The sequence below is a fragment of the Belonocnema kinseyi genome, chromosome 2, assembly GCF_010883055.1.
Source record: "Belonocnema kinseyi isolate 2016_QV_RU_SX_M_011 chromosome 2, B_treatae_v1, whole genome shotgun sequence".
Taxonomy (NCBI): Eukaryota; Metazoa; Arthropoda; class Insecta; order Hymenoptera; family Cynipidae; genus Belonocnema; species Belonocnema kinseyi.
In genome coordinates, this window is record NC_046658.1 from 156575462 (window position 1) to 156596926 (window position 21465).

Genomic DNA, 21465 nt, shown 5'->3' on the forward strand with positions numbered 1-21465 from the left:
GGTGCGGTCTCTGCGACCGCACGGCCACTCTTAAAAGCTGAAGTAATTTCTCTGAAAAGAAATTTTGGCGTGGTTTTAGTTGAAATTGAAAGTCAACATATGTTCGCATTACTTCGGAATTCTTTATTGACGTGCCCTTATTTCGCTAAGTATTCTCATTACAATATTTTAATCCAGTTTACAGAATGCTTTTGCGGTGTCAATCTTACATGCCGAACGTGCGCTGCTCAAATTATTTTTTCATCCTTGTCAAGTTTTTACATTTCTTGATTTGTATGCACTTTTCGTTGAAGAAAAGCGATTTCGCGATTTCAGCAGCGCACGTTCAAAGTTAAATAGTTTCTAAAGGAAAAAAAAGCAATCTTACGTTTTTTTAATGGATTAACTAACGGTACCGTTCTTTTGGTTATTCCGCAGTGCTTTAGAAATTGTAATAATGTCAATAGAAAAAATCACGTCGAAACTTATTTTTTCATAATAATGACTAGTCCCTAAATATACTCAACGATAAAAAGGCAGTGCGCGTTAATTTTGCAATATAATAGATAAATTATCGCGCTTTATTTTAATAATGTAAAATTGATCAAATTCTTGAGAATAGTCTAGGAAGACAGATATTCGATTACTATCAAAGATATTTTTAAATACAGTTGTAAAATAAAACTGTAATATTTTTTTTTCATTTTAAGATATGTCAGAGAAACGTAGTCTCTTATTCTCAATCGTAGAAAAAGAACCGCATTTGGAAAAAATTCGATTTCGTCTTCAGCGATTGATGCAATGTAATTATTTTTACCGTTGAGGGAACAGACTTTGTGTCTAATATTACAAAAGTCACACAATGTAGAAATTAATTAATCCATTAATTAATAATAACGTGTGGGGCAGATACTTCGGAGCGGCTGTAACTTTAGATCGTGCAGTCACCGTATATTACAATATTCCGCGACCCCCATTCGCCCCCTTGAAACCGACCTTTTCAACACTCAACTAGACATTTTTAAAATTAATTTTACGTCTTTTTTCAAATATAAGGCTCCCACGGCAGTCTCACGAATTTCAGTTCTTTGTGACAGAAGGACGCGGTCGTGTGTCCTATAAACAAATGAAAATTGAGTTTCTCGAGGAGAAGACCGCATCCAAAATTTCTATATATATATATAAGCTGAATGTTTCATTAAATTTAGTGCATTCTTTTACGCAACATCGAATAAGATTAATCAAATTGAGATTCAGACATTTACAAGTGCGTAAAAATCTTTAGAATGAGATGATCGAAGCATTCAGTGCATAATTTTAATTTCTTGAGCAAATGAAGCTCTAAGATAAATGATCCCTCGCAGAAACATGACGGAAACATTTTTGTTATCCAACTGAGCTTGTAGAACAAACATTTTCACAGTGAAGCTGTTAATTTAAGAAGTTTTTTTTGTCCGCTTTATCTTCTCTTTTGATTCCGTCATCTTACGCGAGGATTCACTCTTGAGAAAGTTTGTGACTTTGCAACACTTTTACAATAGAAAATGTAATGTAATGTAAAATTACATTGAGTTTTGTTAATAAACCTCTATCAGTGAATTGGAAGTTTATAAACAGAAATTTTTCACAGTGTTCTTTTTTATTGCTGTCATACGTCAGTTTAAAGAGGGAATACACTATGGATATATCGACTATGATTGATCGACGTCGCATGTTACTTCATTCATGCATGTAAAAATATTTAGAATATCTAGGAACAGAGAACAAAACAAAACTGATTTCAATTTTTAACGTTATTATAGTGTTTTTACAAAGTCTAGCTGCCTTCCTAATGTAAATCTAAATGATAGATACAGATCACAACTTGACTACAGTAATCCTACACTTTAATATCAAGAGAAATCATCTTTAGATCGATATAAACAACATTAACTCTAATATTATATCAGTCCAAAATTCAGCTAGAAAACCAGTCGTAAAAAAGTATACATGTTTTTAACCGCTTGATCACATTCTCAGCTTTTATCCACAAATTCAGCTGATTAATTTAATACTTATTCGTATAAACTATATGTGTATAATAAAAAGTGTAAATTAAAAGATTCTTAGGAGCCATTTGAAAGGATAAATATAATTACTGTAAAAATAAATAAGAATTATATACTGAAATTATTCATAAAAAAAAGCCATACATCACTAGTTAACAGTCGCTTAATTTACTTTTTATGAAACTACACTTTTATCCCATTTATGCTTCGATATGAAAGTTGTAAATTATTTGGGTATACTTCCGAAAAGGTCACAGAGAAATTAAACTTGATAAATTAATCATCGAAGCACATATTTTGCGTCTTTAGACTTTTTCTCTGAAACTAATATTTTCCGAGAAAAACGAGAGATAGTATATTATGCACCAAGGCGGGAAAACAAGACTTTTATTTTTATATGATATCAAGTAATTACCTGCTTTGCGCACTTGCATCACAAATAGCATTTTTGGACTATTTCTTGAAGAATATTGACTTTAGAATAAACTTGTATATACAAAAAAATATGTGCTTCGATTATACCTACAATCTTTACGCACATAATTTTTTAATTAGATCCATATTTTATGAGATTTTGGAAAAAGCATCTCCTTGATCGACCTTTTCGATATCCAATTATCACCTGTACTGAATTTGCAAATTTTTCGATTAATCAAATAAGCAATGAAGGATCTGAAGCAGAAAAAACAGGGAATGCGATCAAGCAGACATTAGTTTATTATCGATTTCTGGGGACAATGAAAACCAGACTTTTCGGGGGTCGCAGAATGTACGAAAGCAGGAGTTAGGCAGAGCAGTCGTGGACAAAATGTCCCAGTCCAAACGCATACATATTTGATTTCATCGCAAAGTCGAAAAATAGAAATCCAAATTTAAATTTTGGCGTATAAAAGTTGTTGCCTCTGCGCTTTAATCTCTACCTCTGCCGTGTCCCTACTTCAACATGAAAAGCGTCTGCGAACAGCTCTTTTGTAAAATATATTAATTACTTCGCATTATATTGTTCAGAGCTTTTTTTTTAATAATATTATAATGTGCTTTCATCCAAAATTACAGCATAGGTAGTTAGCGATGTTTTTTTATTTCTTCAAACAATATTTTCTTTCATTCATTCGTCACATTCGATTGAGCCTCGCAAGCCACTTTTTACATGTACACGCATACGTATACACTCTCGTTCAGGGAAATCCTCTAAGGATAACTATATTTATTTACTCCTTATATTATGCTCGAAATGATGAATTAAATAATAGTCGCTATTTACCTCCGGTTGCGCAATGAAGGGGGTAAGTCTAGGGTTTCTCGCCCGGCCGATTCGATGGTCCCAGCTCTTTATCTTTATATACTCTTAACTCGCTTACATTAAGTCATTACTTTATTTTACTAATATTTATGTGCAAGATGTGAATCTCCTGCACTTTTGCACGCTTCGCGCGCTTTTTTATGTTGTTTTTTTTTTTGGCTCCGGACATTTCTATTTATCAATTGCCAGAATGCCGTTCGCGTGCACAATAAATACATTTAAAATAATTTTGCTCACTCCCTCCTCCCTTTCCTACATATCCTACAACCACAGCAGGTACTGTATCATGTAATTTTAAGTGTACGTGTATTGTGTCTGTGTTTACCTGTGCACTGAAAAAATCTTTGTAATTTTACAACACTTTACAACATGTAATGTCAAATTACAATCGAGATTGTAAAGTGAAATCACAATATTTGCCATGGAATTCTTTGAGATTACAATACGGGTATTGTAAAGTTGAAAGTTGCACGCATGCGCCGCTGTATAGTAGCGCCAGTTTCGATTGCGAAATTACAATACATCATGTATTTTAAAATTACATTGGATTTTGTAAAAAACTTCCATTACTGTGTTGGAAGTTTACAACAGAAATTTTTTAGAGTGTGCATATGAGCTTTTATTAAGCACAAGTGTGTCGCGTGAGTCTTTCGGCAACCGCTAACATTCACTGCGATGAGAAAGAGAACACAATGTTGGTATTTTGTTTTGCACCTTTTCAGGTTCGGATTCATAATCGTAAATGGGTTACTTATAAATCACAATGTAAAGACATATTATATGTCAACTTCCTAGTTTGTAAACAGGAAACAGACAACTAAATTTCCTATTGGAGCGACTCTCTCTCTCTCTCTCCAAAATATAAACAATTAGTCTAATATAAGTGAATACAATTGTGTAAAACGTTAATAGCAATTATTAATTTAAAGAGTTTATGGAATAGTTGTTAACATTTCTATGTTAAAATTCAACAGTTAATTGAGAAAAAAAGACAATCAATTGATTAAAATTACAGAGACTTTACAAGATATTTACAAACAATTTTATTTTTAGTCAAACGAAACAATGAATTTTACCATCTGGGGAGTTCTTGACTATATACAATAACGTATACTACGTAATGTTACGTGTATGAAAACGAACCTCCATTTATGTCACGGGACTTAAATCTGATTTCCCGTTTGTCCTCTCATTTAATTTATTTTTTATGTTCATCTCAAAGTAGAATCACTGCATGATATGGAAAAAGACGGACAATAAATTTTATATCTTTTAATACTGAATATTTTTTGGAAGATGTTATTTCCATCTTCAGGTCCGAGTTTTTAAATTGTAATTCAAAATTTTATAATTTGTTAAAAAAAAACGATCAACAGCTTTGATATTTTTCAATACTAAGTAGATTTTGGATGAAAAAAAGTATTATGACTTTTCAGATATGCTTGCAGCAGCGATTTCATGCAACGATTCCATATATTTTCAACTCCGCATAATTCGCTAAACTTTTGAGAAGATTGTTGACTTAAATTTAGTCGAACACAACAGATAGCATCACGATCTTCTACAGATTCCTTCTTTTGTCATTCATTTTCATTCGAAGGTAATCCTAGGGACCATCGCGAAGGCCGTAACAATATAAATAACGCTTTACGAATATGTATCGTAATCTTAAAGATGCACAGGAGACGACCATCTTCGATAACTACGTGATCAATGGATTATTGGAGAGTTTGAAAGAATGTAAAGGTGATAGATTTTTTTATTAAGAAAAAACAGACTTGTATAAAAAGACAAGGAGATTTTTACGTAGTCTTCGTGAACGGTCACCTCCTATATTATCCGTCAACTTTCGTTTATTTATATATTATAAAATTTAACTGCAAATTGCGATAATAACTCCTAGTTGCAATGTGTGTGTGTGTGTGTGTGTGTTATCATACATTCCATGTATTTTCTTCGCGCGCGTTCGTGCGACCGCTAGTGTCGTGTACTTTCTACAGGTAAATGAACTCTATTTATTTAATCGTTAATCAATAAGGTAATAATATTCACGTCGTTTCTTCCATTGTTAACGTATCAGTTCGCAGCACTCTTGTATCTACACAACGATAATCCCTAGCTAATTATCTTTTTTGTACGTACGTGCAAACATTACTTCCAGTATTTATTTCCGACCATTTTCCGTTTTTCGTTAGAATGAGGATGAGGATATTTACGTATGTAGTTTTGTTGAGAGATTATAGTCGCGTGCGACTCGTTTTCTGGCTAGTTCAATAAACTCGATGCTAATTTCTATCGAATTCATTGCAAGCACTTTTTTCGTGCTGGCAATTAAGTGGGCACACAAGTCTTCAGGTTGTCTTATAGACGTATTTTTCCGCTGGTCTTAAGGACTATTTAAAAACATCAAAAGATCCAAAGAATGTCTGAAAGACATCAAGTCAAAGGATATGGAGGTACATTCGACGTCTTTAGAATGCCCAGGTGTAAAGTTGGATTTCGAATGCGACTATCACTAATTACATATGACCTGAAGGGATAGTCATGTGGTCATGTGGATCAGCTAATATGCCCGGCTAAGAAATTGGGACTTTATTTATGTTTTGCATCAAATAAGTACGGATTTGTGATTGGTTGATTTTACAATAACAATAAGCAGACCGATACTCTTCTCAAGAAACTTGTGAGAGTGGTTTTAGTCGCTGCATTCGAAATCGACCTTAAGGTCCTCTAGACATCTATTGCCGGGCGTCATGAGGACCTTTGAAAGACTTGACAAGATTCAAAGAATGTCTTAAAGACAGCAAGTCTCGGGACATAGAGGAACATTCTAAGGACTTGTTTATAATGTCCGGATGCCCACAGGGGAATGAAAAGAGCAGTTAGAAGAAACCATCTTCATGAAAATTCGAGATGAAACTATCAGATGTTCTTAAATATCACAGCGGTGTAGAAGGTCTGAGAAATCGCTCTCGTTCATAGCACGTCGCAAATGAGATTAATTTCTAAAATAGTATTTTTGCGTATGATAAAATTAAACATGTTAATAAAGAAATGCACTAGTGGGTTCCAAAAAAAAAAGATGCCAGTTTCTTGCGAGTATTGCGCTTCATTATAAATCTCATAGTCTTACACAGTAAAAAACAAAGAACAATAAAAATCGCACAAAAGTATCGTTCGATAAAATAGGCATTCGTGTTCGTAGAGTAAAAATCGGGTGGACGAATTTTCGGTTGTGTTGCGCAGAAAACGAATCGAAGCGTTTTCGCAAGTAGGGTTCGCAGGAAGTAATATTTACGTATTAAAAAGCGCATAGGGAGTGCGTTAAACAAAACATTATTCCACTTTTTAATTAAGACTAACTACATATACGAGCGGTTCTGGGACAAAATCGTTTTTACGCTTTTACCGCCTGACCCTTTTCAAAGGTAGAAACCTGGTTACGCCGCTATAATCGGCCATATTTTGCCAGTAATTCCAGTGATCGCGAGCATTAAAATCTAAAGTACAATCACTAATTGACGCTCGCAATCAATGAAGTTTCTCGAACAATATTACTCTGCTCAGTAGCTTTCGCACATTTTTTGTACTTGTACCTCCACTGGTTTTCACGCACGGTTCATGCAATCGGAATAATCAGGTTTCTTAAATCAAGCTTATTAATTTCATCGTTCTGAGACCGACCTAGCGTGATTTATAAACATATTAGTCAATAATATAATCTTTATGTATGTATCATAACAACCGATAGCTCATCTATATATATATCTTATATTTATATTATAATTCTATATATAGTATATATAATTCTATATATATATAATATATGCACATACATATATATAGATATACATATATCTTTCATAGGTATATACTTTATGTTGCTTTTATGTATACTTTATATATACTTTATATAACAATATTATGTTTATTTAAGGCCCAATACGTTCATTACGAAGAAAATAATCTGCAACAAAAAAAAAAAAAGAATAGTTGTATATTTTATTGCATGCCACAATCAGATAATAGAAAGAGGCTAAAGCGGAGAAAAATATGGCACGGTGTGCCTGAACCAACTTTAAATGCAAGGTTCTTCATAATCTAATTGTTTTTTAGATTCGAGTTAGGGATTCAAAAATAGTGCGCAAAAACAGATTGAGTCAATTTTATAGGTTGAAAATAAAATTTTTCGAAAAAATGAGCTGCATTTTAATTTTATTTAACGAAATATGGTTAATAAATATAATATCAGTCCATATCAGTATTGTAACAAAAAATATTTCATTTTTACACACGTCGGGCATTGTATTCTTGTACAGGTTTCAGTAAGTTACTTGGGTAATGAGGGTGTTTGCTCAAAACTTTATGTTTAGCCCAGGTGGTTTTAAAATCTGAATAGTCAGATTCCATGGCTGTAAAAAAATAAATAAAAAAATCCAAGGTGTTTATGCATTTTGTTCACAACCCCAAGCATCAGATGTACTTCTGGTGGTGGAATTGCTTCTAATATTTCTGTGTTAGTATTCTTCTGAGAAAATTATAGGAGTATTTGTACAATATTTGTAATTTTCTTAGATGATATTTTACCTTTACTCTCTTGCCATGCACACAAATTTTCCTTACAATTTCCAACAGTTCTGTATTCCTCGCACGCGTTTAATTCATCTTTTGATGCAGTACACCAAGAGCAAGGAAAACTGCTTGCCTGTGACATGATTCCCGTTAACGTCATGGTCCTTAAACTTTTTTGCGACAACGCCTTCGGTATACTTCTGTCGACTTTCTACATTTGCAAGTTCTGATTCGTCCAAAGATTGGCATCGAAAGGAAAACTTTCAAAAAATCTCCGCCATTATCTATTCCGAATTTCAAATTAATTTCATCAACTTCTCTATTTTCTTTAAGAAACTGAAATAATAATCCTTTTACATCATTGCGAAACACTAAAGTTTCTGCAGTAGTTGCAGTATCGTTATTTTTAGCGTTAATCACATCACACTCTTCCATACTGAAATACAAATCAAGGGAATGATTCATAGTTTTTAATTTTGATTTATTCGCAGGGACGCAAAGAGCTACTGCAACTTGTTCCAATATTTGAAACATTTTCAGGAGAAACACGCTTCCGTTTTTTGCTTTCTGATTGCTGTTCAGTCAAAGAAATTTTCAAAGGCTTTCCAATGATACAGCAGGTCTTCTTTTTCTTTCAGGGGTATATTGTTTATAATATGATCTTTAAAATTTTCGTAATGCTTCGGTGTACAAGAAAAATGTGGTTTTCCTATTAATAATTCTGAACGGCACTTTTTGCAGTATCTTGTTTTATTGCTTTCTTTCGGCTCTTATGTTTCTTATACAAAATTTCTGTATCCCGTTGTTCTCACTAAGTTATATAAGTCGCATTTGCATAATTTACCTTATTTCAATCTGCTTTTTTGATTCATTAATTTGAATGTAGGATAATCTGGTAATTTTATACTCAGTTTACTTTCATCACTTTTGACTGAACGGTAAACAAGACTTCTACACGCATGACAAACAACTACACGGAGGAAATTATCTTCAGCATAATAGCTTACAATACTTTCCAAATGATTGCTAATTTTAAACAATCGTTTCTTTTTTTGTTAAGACAAAGAAGGTAGATTTTCGTATGTATTTCATCATGAGTTCCAGCATGGTCTTTAGATTTTACAGACATTTTCTACGCCTTTTTCACAACAACACACTTTCTCAAAATATTCAAAAACCACAAACAACTACAGACTGTCAGATGCACTATTTGCAAAGATATCTTGCCTACTAATTGATAGGAAAAATTATTTTCAGGGAACTTGTTCTAGATATTTTTACATCAGGTAGGAGCCATTTATTACATTTTTTGAACAATTCGATTTTTCACCGTTTAAAAGCACTTTTCTCAAAAACGGCTTGGGAGATTTGACTCAAATTTTTTTGCGCACTATTTCTAAGCCTCTTACTCGAACCCAACAAAAATTGGATGAGCTAATGGTCGTGCATTTAAAGTAGGTTCAGGCACACAGTGATGGACAATCTAAAATACTTTTGAATCTAGAAAAAGTCATTAACCAGATAAAGTCATATAGTTCGCAAAATTCTAGATTTCGTAAGCACCCCTTTCTCCGTTTAGACCCGCTTTACGGTAACAATTGTAGTAAAGTTTTATCAAAATACACACCTTGACAGAGCAAGGCCCCGGATCACTCGCGTTCAGCGTCCTCTGTCAGCGTTGGGTCGCCCTGCGCTGTATCATTTGTTCAGCTGTCGCTGCTGAACAGCTCTTTGTGGAGGGCCGGAAATTCGAGACGAGGTTGCTGCCGCTTAAATTGCGCTAAGGCGGCCATATGCATTTCCGAGAGTTCCTTTAATTCGGGCATTTTCCCGAGCATCGCGTCACACACCGTAACATCACCCTTGATTGGTGACATATGACTTACCTCCAACTCGGCTCTTAACGCCCGTACAACCATATCATAGAGGTTCTTGATTTCCCGTATTGCTTTCAATCCATGCCGTTCTGGAAAAAAATCGCAACTTATTGGGAAGAATCTCAATTTCACGCTGTTTATTGAGAATGCCGAAAGTATTGTATTAGATGATAAATTTTTGATTGAGAAATACATACCAGGATTAACTAAGACGGCAGTACTGTAGAGCGCAAGTTCTACGTCTGTTAGTTTTAGATCCGCCACACTCCTGGCGACTTCAAAGACCTTAGCAACTAACTTCTGTTCCTGTGGATCAGTCGTGTAAAACGCATCTTCACCCAGCATTATGTCACCGTATAGAACGGTATTACGCTGCAGGTCGAGGCACTTGCTCATGCGCAACACCGCCAACTCGAATGCACCTGTTAAATTAAGAGTGTGATGACTTTTTTTTTTGGTTTTTAAATACGTCTAAAATAGAAGAGATCAGTGGTATATAGTTACTGGCTTTGAGAAGAACGATCTGATCGTCCTGTCCGAATTTCATAAAACCTGGAACCATCTTTGCAAACTCAATAATATGCTGGATAGCCGTAGTTAATTTCTGAGCACTCTCTAGCCAAAGTTCCTCGTGGGTCATATTTTTGTGGAACATCATCTTGTGCATATCAGGAGATCTGCGAAAGGCTTCCTGAATTAGTTCCGTAGTGCTGTACCACGATCTTGTATACGCATCCGTTATCGTTTTTATGAGTATTGCGTTAATTTGTGCTGGATCTGTCAAAATCGTAAAACAATGGTCAATTTTAGCGTTGGAAAATACTCTCAGCATATGTACACGAGTAGAAAAAAAAGTGCGCTTGCAGATGAAATGATAATGAAAATGAAATGCTTGTTGTAGCGATTTTAGGGAATTTTCATGCAAAGATATGGAACATCGACGTGATGAAGCCCCAAAGAGAGTGAAACTTGAGGGTGGGAAAAGTGATTGAATCACGCATCATGCCTTTTACATAAAGTTTTGAAACTTTGATAACTAAAGTGGGTCAAGTTCAAGAACCAAAGAAGAAGGGTTTAAGTTTCCGCGTCCGTAAAGACACGATGCCGCCTGATCGTGTAACATAATGCCGGCGGCATCATGCTATAGTAGAGAATGTCGAGCTACGACAGACATGCACATGCAATGGGGGGACAACAAACATAGGCGCACATCTCGCATGGGACGTACTGGGGACTTCGTCGTCATCTGGAGGATTGTTGACCCTCTGCTGTTGGCTGCTCAGAAAGGTCGTCGAGTCAACCATAGAGGTGTAGGAACCATGACCGAGGCTGGCCATCTCGACTGTGGTTTCTTGTTTGACAGCCACGATTCCTCCACCGCTCAAAGAACCACCACCTGCGCCACTAACAGTACCTCCACCCCCTCCACCGTTACCCCCTCCATTACCAGTTCCACCACCGCTACCACCACCTCCTGCGCCGCTTCCGGTCGTCGAAGCAGACAGAGATTTTCCTATTTTTTTCAAAAAACACAATAAAAAAAATCCCACCTATTGGGATGCTTTCAAATCGAACGACTGAGAACTTGCATGAATATTTTACAATGCACGAAGACTAAAGTTAAAACAAATCATCCTAATTTTTAAAAACTATCTTTGGAATTTCTAGCAAATCCCACAGATAACATCAACAGGTTTACTTCAAATTTCTTCTAATGTCAGCGAATTCTTCATTGCTGTTGTTTTACAGGTCGAGGAGATAAAATAAATTCAACCTTGTATTTTTATATCAGTTTACAAACTTGCTTCTAAATGTTTCAGACCCTATCAAGCCTTTATAAAGTGAATAAGAAAGAATGTCTGCTCGTTACATCGTAATTGCCTTCCACGGGATATCGAACGTTTCTTCATGCAGGAATTTATGTTTATACAAATCATGCAAGGACTCAACGAATTTCGATGTATATCATGTATTGTCAATGTAAGCGTAAGTGAAAGCCACATAAACAATCTTATTAGCTTATTACATATACTCATAAGTTTATTTGTTATGTTTTAAAAAGGATTGGCTCCTTAGAAACTAGATTCATTTGGGACGATAAATGAAACTGATTCCCAAGTGTGCAGTAGGGATCGATCTACTATACGCAGTTACTGCTGTTCTAATTTAAACTTTGATAATTATCATTTATTTCCTAGAAAAAGAAAACCAAACATAATATGTTTTGCAGATGAATTTTGGAGCAGGTAAAAATTTACGTAATTTGGCAATTGTTGCACCGAACTACAGTTTATTTTACACCACTTCGTTTCATGTAACCTTTTACTGGGAAGGTTACTTTTTGTTGCAGTGATTCTTTCACCTGGAATCAGCGTACATTTATCTTCTGCTTTTTCTGTGTCGATTGAAGAACAGTTTGCATGTAGGCTACAGCCATATCACCAGACAAGATAGGTGTTTACGACTCGCATTATGTGTCCCGTTAAAATATTAAGTAAGAATCACAAGTCTATGAGCGTTTAAAAAAAAAATCAGAAATCAGTAAGTCAACATAAGAATAGGAAACAGAAGAAAGAGAGTTCTTATAAAAATTAATTGGCATCGAGCCAGCACTTGGTATTAGATGAAGATGCAAGTAAGTAGCCTGTGTATCGTCAAACTCATAAACTTCACTTTAGATTACTTTGAGCCAGTACTCACCAGAGGTAACCACGTTGGGAATAACTCCAGCCGCATTGATAGAAGGAGTATCTGGTGCGACCGAATCGACTTGAGTCTGTGTTGGTCGAGGATCGTAGGCCGTCGTGCTATCAACATAGTCGGCACTAAGCTCATAACTGGTCATCGCTCCATGATAATAACCCGAATTGCCGGTACCAGGACCGGGGGAGGCGTATTCGCTGCCACCGTAAGCGTAACTGAAAATATAAAGATACACAAAATTAAAAGAATCGCGCCCTTCGGCCTAGTACTAAATTCAAATCGTGCATCTGTTCAGACTTTTGCTAAGAAATAATAATTACAGGGATATTGCGGTTACTGATGAGAACGCGCAATATCCTGCGGAATGAAAACTTAACTTCGAACTTCGTGACAACCTTGATGAAGGTGATGAAGAGATATAATTTTTTTTCTTAAATAGTGAGCAAGAGAGAATTGCACAATGTAGCAATCTTTTGTGAGATGCACTTAACATGATGATACTTCAGAACTGACTTATTTCTCAGATGAGGAGAGTCGTTAGGAGTGATAGTGGATCTGGTGTTTAACGAACCTTCCGTTCTTGAGAAATACTGACCCGCCATTGTAGGTGTGATGTTGATCTGAACTGCTGGGTGTTTGATGCTCAAAAACGCTGCTATCTGGAGCTGTCTCTGATGCTGCCCTCATCTGCGCCCTGTGGAATCTAACCTCGTCTTCTACCTTCTCCCTCTGCTTCTTCGACATTCGTCCGAATTTTACAGCTGAAATAGTTCCAATTATTTTAGAAATTTGACAAGTCAAGTACAATAACGTATTTATTCATTGGGAAATCATTAAAATTTGACATCAAAAACCAATTACAAAAAATGTTTCGCTTAAATGGTCTTTATAACAAAGAAGGTAAGATTCTAATACAAAGTTCCTGATTTGAAAGATTAAAAATCGAAATATAATATGATGATAAAAAGTATTTCCTTACACGGAGAAAATTAGATGTTCAAACGTAACATCTAGATGTTCAGCGTTAACGTATTTTATGTTTAACTATAGGACAACAATAAAGATGTTCAAAGCTAGCATGTGTAGATCTTAAAAAGTCAGATGGTACTCTCTAAGATCCAAAATGTTCAGCTGAAATATCCGGAATATTACATGTATGGTTATGTCAAATAACGCCTGTAAATATTTGAGGAGTTTACTTATTTATGGTAATTTAAAGAATTGATTGATAAATTATTTGTGAATTTTAAATAAAAATTTAATGTTCATACACGAAGGAAAACAGAAAAAGGGTATGAAATATCGGTCAGATGATACATTCCGTCAAATTGAGGTTATGTTCAATATTTTAAATTTGAAATAAAAAGGGGTAAGTAATCAAAGAACGAATAATCTGTAATCTGAATTTAAAATTATATCTATTTTAAGTTACCTAAACTCAAATTTTATTTTAAATTCATTAAAATTTTGTTCAATGTGTTAAGTCAATAAACCTGAAACTTAAAATCATTGTTCCCTCCTTTGGACAGAAAAAAATCGTGATTTAATTTTATGTAAGGATAGTTAATTTTGATTATTTGGAAATGTTCCAAAATTGTAGTACTCCATAATTGTAATATAGAAAATATATAGTGGTCAAATATAATCGTGAAATTCCAATGCGCATGCGCTCGAACGGTTTATTCCAATCTCTTTTTAAAATACTAATTTTAAAATTACTGCGACTTAATTTTAATTTCTCAATGAAACATGAAAATTTTCTAAATTTTAAAAATAATTTCGAATACTTTACAACTATTAGTATATAAAATTTAACTTTAAGTAAGTTCATATGTTCCATTCTATAGAATATGTCTGAACAAGGTAACGGTCCGTTACCCGTTGCATCATTATTAAAATGCATAACTGAATAAAGTCTGGAAGAGTCGTAGAGAATTGAAGACAGAGTTTTTTTCTCTATCCCAAATTTCATGATTCAGTTTCAGATGTAAAAAAGCGTGAATTTCAACATGTTTTCTATAATTTATCACGTCAAAAATAAATTTTAATGATTTCATTTCTAAAAAAAAAACTAAATTTTAGGAATCTCCGAACCGGTTGGAAAATTTAAATCGGTACGAGGCCTTAGTGAAACCAAAAATCTTAATTAATCATTTTCCACAGCGAACGATTCACTATAATTCTAAATTTAACGTTTTATTTATTCGTTGACCATCTTTTTCACGAATATCTCATATTTTTATTCAAAATGGTAATGTATGACAGATTCAGATACTCTGACGTATCACTTGTTTCACTCTATCGTTGATTAACAATTCTTAAATTTTTTGTGAAATATGGAAGCATAACTAAAAAAAATTCAATCCAATGGAAAAATGTCAAAAATCAGTAAGCAGTTTAAAATGATTTAAATGTTCAGGTCCGATTGAAACGCGTCACTTTGATTACGAAGCCGATCAACCAATCCGCTTATCACCTGATATCAAAGAAAGTATATACATATTTTTATTTAAAAACTGCTTTGTTAATATAAAATTTTGCAAATTTCCCTAAACAATTCTTATCGTTCAATACTATGAATGACTTTCCCTGCACTTGTATGTTGCTAATAGTACCAGATCATTATACTCGAGAATCGATCTTCATTGGGGGTTGCTCTCGATACAGCGAGTGCATTTAAAGCCCAAACGCATGCGCAGTGGGGGAACGCGGAAGCGGCTGACTTCTCGATTGCGTGACGTCACAGAGGGGCGCAAATACGTCACACCTCTGCAACCGCTAACGCTAAGCGAGTAAGCGCCCTCACACACTCAAATCGCAGCATGAGGAAGCTTCATGGGGGCGAGGAGGAACTGGCCACATGACGTCAGGTCAGCTGAACCGCTAGGGTTGGGAAGGGGGAATAAGAGTAGAAGAGAAGGGAAACGGGTGGTTGGCAGAGGTGGGGAAGCTTGAGAAGTTCGGAAAATGAGGGAGAAGAGAAGAAGAAGATGAAGAAGAAGATGAAGAAAGAGAAGAATCAGAAGAAGAAGAGGAGGAGGAGGAGGAGGAGGAGGAGGAGGGAGAGAGAAATAAGAACAGTGGAGAGCAGAAGAGGCAAAGGGTGATCGACCGAGAAGAGAGAGACGCCATCAGGAAGAACACGCGTGTTGGCCGCACGATGCATTTTCTGGTGCTATATATAGCACCGCAGTAGCGTATACGACCGCGACGCCTTATCACTAAATACGTGCGTTCGTGTATGTTGTACGCTGTATGCTGTGAGTACAGCTTATAGACTGCGACCGGTTGAACTATTCGGATTTCAGAATGAGCCGATTACTGAAATAGAACGACGCTAACGACAAAAATATCACGACAACGTTGCCGTCTACTGCAGAGACGTCATCGTCGAGAGCGCGACTTCAGGCGTTAGACCTCAGCATGACAACTGTCGTTCTTTAAAGTCGGATTTGAATACGGAATCTATACGGAAGACTGCAGTTCTAAAGAACAAACTAAGGTTCCGGGGAACGATTGGAACCAAACGAAACAATACGTTCTTTTTCTATACGTTGTTATTAATAGATCACTACATTTTTTAGAAAAATATTTAAAGTAACTTCTTGATGAATCCACATCTCATCAGATATGAAATTTTTTTCTTCCTATTGCTGGAAATTATTTATTTCAAGAAGGTTAAAATAATCTTAAAGAAGATTACTATGTAAAGCAAAACATTTTCAATTCTCTTTTCATATATATTGCATACTATTTTCTACATTAATAGGCTCTAGCTTCTTCTAAAGAAAATATCTTTACAAATGTGAGAATATTTGTCTAGTATTGGTATCTTGAAGACAAAAGAGATTGTTTTCGTTTGTAGTCTTTCAGGACATTTAATTTCCACTCCCTTTGCTCAATGCCGAATAGAAGCGTGCGATTGTCTCAAACTAGGCGGGCCCTTTTGACAATGAGTTGATGATCATACACGTCAAATGTCAACATCTCACCTTTTCTATGTATGACTCATGTTTAATGATAATGACGAATGTACATGCTCGTGTGCTTCGCTACAGAATATCTGCCGTTACGAAAGTTTTTGTTTTTAAGAGCCTGAAGGTAGGACCGTTATTTCCTCTTCGTCCGAAAGTAAGCGTTGGCAGAGTGTGGGTACAGTTTTAGAGGCAGAACATGGTATAATGTTTAAAGGAACGAGAATTTACCGCTACTATGACGTGTCAAAAACGTGAGAGTATGCCGATTTTCAAGTCCTGTATAAATCTCGACTCGAAATAATTATACGGTGGAGCTGTCTAAAATCGTTAAAATCACACTGGATACTTTTAAAATGCCGATGCTTGTAACAATACATATGCGACGGTAACCAACTTTGATAAGACTGTGTGCATAGAAGAGGAGGGGGCTGACTGATAAAGGGTCGTGCACCCCGATTAGCACGCGTGCCAAGCTAATACTGGTCTACATGTTTTCTTTACGCACAGATATGTGCACTGCAAGTCTCTTTTGAAAACCGAACAAAATTATACTTTATCATCACTCTAGAGTCGGAAATTGCCGTTAAAATCAGCGTAAGTTCTGTAAAACTTAATTCTGTGTTTGCAACGTGATTACTCGTTAAAAAAAAGTTTTATTAGCTTAAAGATAAGATTTAAAAAATTACGTTCCTGTAAATATCACTTTTTTTTATACATTTCCAAAATCACTGAACGACTTGAAGTTATGGAACAAAATCTGAGAAATTCTCAGCATTATAATGTATTGTGAAATCTTTTTTTCAGAGAAAAAAGCAGGTTGGTTTGAGTAATTTTCACGATCCTACATGAGTATATATGGTTTCACTTAATGAGAGTTACAGCTAAAATAAATTATGCAATGAGTTGATTAGATGAAAAAATAAAGTAAGACTCACCATCTCGGGACATGCCCAGTCGCAGGCACTTTTGAAGCCGGCAGTACTGGCACCGGTTTCTGTTGACACGATCTACTACACAATTTTTGTTCCTCGGGCATTGGTAGTTGACAACCGACGACTGGGATCGCCTGAAGAATCCTTTGCATCCCTCGCAGGTGATTACACCATAATGCACTCCACTACTTTTGTCGCCGCAAACTTTGCAGGGTATTATCTCGATCTGGGCTGTAAATACAAAAACAAATTAATTACCACTCTTCTGAAAAAAAACACTTGCTTGCGAAATTAGAATAAAGTCAGTTAATCATTTCCCACTGTGAGCGGAACGTTTGAATTTAAAATCAATTCAGTAGTTTGGAAAAAACTTTACTTGAGGTACATAAGGGATGCATATTCCCTCATTAAATAACTTGTTATAAGATTATGCAACTCGTCATTATTATTGGAACCTCTTTACGTTATTTTAATCTGATTAAAATAATCTGTCTACAAACTGCCTTATCTTTTATCACAAAATAAGATATTCGTACCATGTTGGGGACTTTAAATTACTTCACTAAAATGTAAAGATTCATATAATAAATCTCTGACAATAATAAAACTGAAATGATTTACATATATCGTACAGTCGAATTTCTTCTAGTCATAGGGAAACGTGAGTGCGAGTGAGATGCTTGTATGTGGCACATAAGAGCATCTCGGTCGCACTCATAAATATGACAACTATGAATTTGGCTTTACTGTATATGTAATGTATAGTACGTCCAATTCTTCCACGTGAAAAAGTTCCACGGAAATTTCACTAAAATTAAAAAAATACTTTTATACAGAAATACAAATTGCATCGACGGATTAGGCATTCCTGGTGCAAGGGTTTCACGAGACAAGTAGGGTAAGTGTGTCTAAGACAGACAATCTTAGTAACTCGTTTGAAAAGCAGTATTAATATTGATTTTTACTTCATATATATTTAGTAATTTTTTGTTACTTGAATTTCATTGTGTAATTTTATTATTTGTCCCGCTTTTTTTTTCTTTCAAAAAAATTCTTGTCTTACTTCGCATCATTAAAGCGATCATCTCGTATCATACGATATTGATCTATAATTTATCGGTATGCACCACTATTTTTCATCCGTAGATCTTTTTTTTACACATGTTTACGTTATGAAATTACATCAATTTTTTTAACGTTCCCTCACTTTTGAATCATTGCATGTCAGTCCTAATACCCTAATACCCTTTTTATGACTGCATTATATAACTAAAAAGTATTCAATGATTAGAAAATGTATGTAATCCATGAAAAATTGTAATTGCAACCAAAAAGATCGCTTGAAGTACTCGATCTACCTCGTATTGAATTGACTTGGGCCCTTCGATCATCCAGAGCGGAATTTTCAGGACTTCCGCTCTGAGACGGTTGTCCTGTACTCGACTCCAGTGAGTGAGGGCTGGTGCTGTCTGCGCCCCAAGTAGGCCCACTAAACACGGACAGATTAGTCTCCATTTACGCTTCACCAAAACGTCATTGTCGTACCACCAACGTCCCAAGGCGCGATTCACTTCATTCAGCATATTAAGCCATACGTCAAGTTCCCTTGATAGCTTTTTTTACCTCGTTTTAATTTTAAAAAATCGTGCTGCAGTCTTCTGTAAAAGGTTCAATATTTTCTATTTCGGTCCCCTCAAAAGTTTACGTATTTTAAAATAAAATATCTAAAACTTTAAATGACATTATAAATGGTTAATATGGAGAGCGATATAGCGTTTGAGCGTCCAAGTCAAGCAGTAACGTCTAGCAACGTTAAGTTTCTGTTAATAAAACTTTGTGGAAAGAGTCATAAATAAGTTTTCGAATGGTTTGTATGATATATTTACATGACATCGTGCAGGGTTTCTGTGAAAAGAGTTGTCATCGCTTTTGAGATATATCGCAAGATAATTGTTTATCAACATATAATGTGTGTTGGATACTAAATATATTATTTGAGCGAGAAAATGGTTTAATCTGAAGATAAGAGAGGTAGATGGTACGTCGAAAGAATAAAAACTGGACGTAAGACAGTTAAAAGTGATTGGAATGGTGTAATGCTTCGTAAAATCCTCGTTTGGTGGACACTAGCGCCGTTAGCAGTGTTAGCATCAGCATCGAGGCGCCTGCGACCATATAGTCAAACATTACATAACCGAGAACGATGAACCCTGAGTACAGTCACCCAACACACCTATATCTCCAATGCGTGTATAATCCTTTTATCATAACTGCAGATGTTCGGAATTCCCGAAATCCGTTTGCATTTCTTTCGTTTCATTTAAAGTGTCGCATCTGCGGCACGCATGCTTGTTATCTATGTATCTAATAATGGATTTACTGGATAATAGATTCTATAGATAATAGATTTTTGCAACCAAGTGATTAATTCAATGTGTAAGTACATTATAAATTGTGTGCTTTCAAGGATTTCTGCTCAAAGTTGAATGGAACTTTGAAGGCAAATAAACACGCTTGTTTTTTATTTGCATAATACGTATAACGTGCATGAAAGATGAAGGATCTGATGATATACATTGCCGAGACTTTCTTGAGTCCTTGAGTTTTCCAACTAAGTTTTTTAGAAAACTTGATGAACCGCTTCATGGAATGGCATCACAGAAATATAAAGAATGCAGTAAAAAGCGTATTAACAGTAAATGATTTATTGTCGTTTTTTTCTTTAAAGATAGAATAATATTCTCCCTTCGTAAAAATTGTGTGTCTCTAGATAATATATAGAAGATAAGCGACCGAATACTAAGAAATGAAAAAAAGTAGTAAAGTAATTATATTTATTATTTTATAATCATTTTAATGACCCTTGATGTCATTTATAATAAAGACTCGCTCACCACCAGTTATATCGCTCTCTCAAACTTCACCATACAAATTCAAGATAGTGACATTTTCTAGTATGTTTTTATCATATTATTATCATTAATCACTAGTGATTATGTCTATGAATAAAATTTATAAAAAAAAAAAGGTATGAACTAAGTGCTGGATCGACTCTGATGAAAAATGATAAATAATCTTAAAACCAGAAGGGCATTTTATTCGAAAATCAAGAACCAGATCCAGACTTAGACCGTCATTGTTCATCGTTTCACTAAATACTTTTGACACTGCACCTGCACTTCGAGGAAAAACACCAACAACTTGAACGGTCACGTGTACCACTGAGTCTGTCAACTACGGCTTATCAGGATTTCGACACTAAACATAATTTATTCTATAGGCACTAGCTGGAAACTCCCGCATCGCGAACGTCTCTTTTTCTCCATCTTATTATATTCCTCCACACATCTGGCGTAACATTGCGTATATTTTTCACTTAGCCATTCGAGTTTGGTAGACGATGCTGATCCCACAGCTCTGCTGCGAAAGGAGGAATACAGAGTGCCAGTAGGAGGAAAATAAAAGAGTGAAAAAGGTGACAGTAAGAAGAAAGAGGAAGGGAGAAGGAAGGTTCAATGAGATATGAGGAACTTGGAGGACCTCTCGCGATACGCACACAAATGAAGGGTAATCAAAAAAGGAGCACTTGTTCCCAACAATTTTTGGAAAAGATCCCACCGGCACAGGTACTTGTTATCGACGTTCGCTCTATCCAAGTATCCGTCTCTTTCGAGTGATCCTCCGCTTCCTGTACTAACGTCCGCGTCGGATAAGGGACGTCACTGTTAGGAAAAACGCACGGAAAGCACTCTTGGTGCATGAATTTTTCGGGGCTTGAGAACCGAGCGACCGTGTATGCGAGGGAAAGAGACAGAAGGCGGTATTTTTCGGGGGACCGGCGCGGCGAGGCGGCCTGGCATCTCACAATATGTCAGAACCCCCACCACCCGCTCACGCTATGGCAGGTCACTGAACTGTGCGCCTCCGCCGATGATGGCCGAGTGTCTAACCCCTCCCTCACGAACCACTGCCTCCACCTCTCTATCAACGCAAACAACGCAAACTTCGCGGGAGAGCGCGAGTCAACCCGATGAATCCCGAAGTCAGCGCGCGCTTTCCGACCTTCCATACTCC

At 35.7% G+C, this 21465-nt stretch overlaps 1 protein-coding gene across 6 annotated transcripts in view; it reads right to left on the minus strand.

Annotated features, from left to right (window-relative positions):
- Positions 1-6: 6 nt before the first annotated feature.
- LOC117183123 (probable nuclear hormone receptor HR3) overlaps positions 7-21465 on the minus strand; it is a 197429-nt gene continuing 175970 nt past the window's right edge. For 2 of the 6 annotated variants that reach the window (XM_033376310.1, XM_033376309.1), the window contains 8 exons: positions 17395-17622; positions 13078-13243; positions 12480-12697; positions 11008-11292; positions 10284-10556; positions 9977-10201; positions 9530-9868; positions 7-7297 (listed from right to left, as the gene is read on the minus strand). In XM_033376310.1, coding sequence (XP_033232201.1) covers positions 9609-9868; positions 9977-10201; positions 10284-10556; positions 11008-11292; positions 12480-12697; positions 13078-13243; positions 17395-17622 — 1655 coding nt within the window. In that variant the 3' untranslated portion in view covers positions 7-7297; positions 9530-9608. Of the gene's footprint in view, positions 7298-9529; positions 9869-9976; positions 10202-10283; positions 10557-11007; positions 11293-12479; positions 12698-13077; positions 13244-17394; positions 17623-18749; positions 19050-20564; positions 21303-21465 lie in introns of those variants that run through there. The other 4 variants (XM_033376308.1, XM_033376306.1, XM_033376307.1 and 1 more) reach the window with 4 other exon arrangements.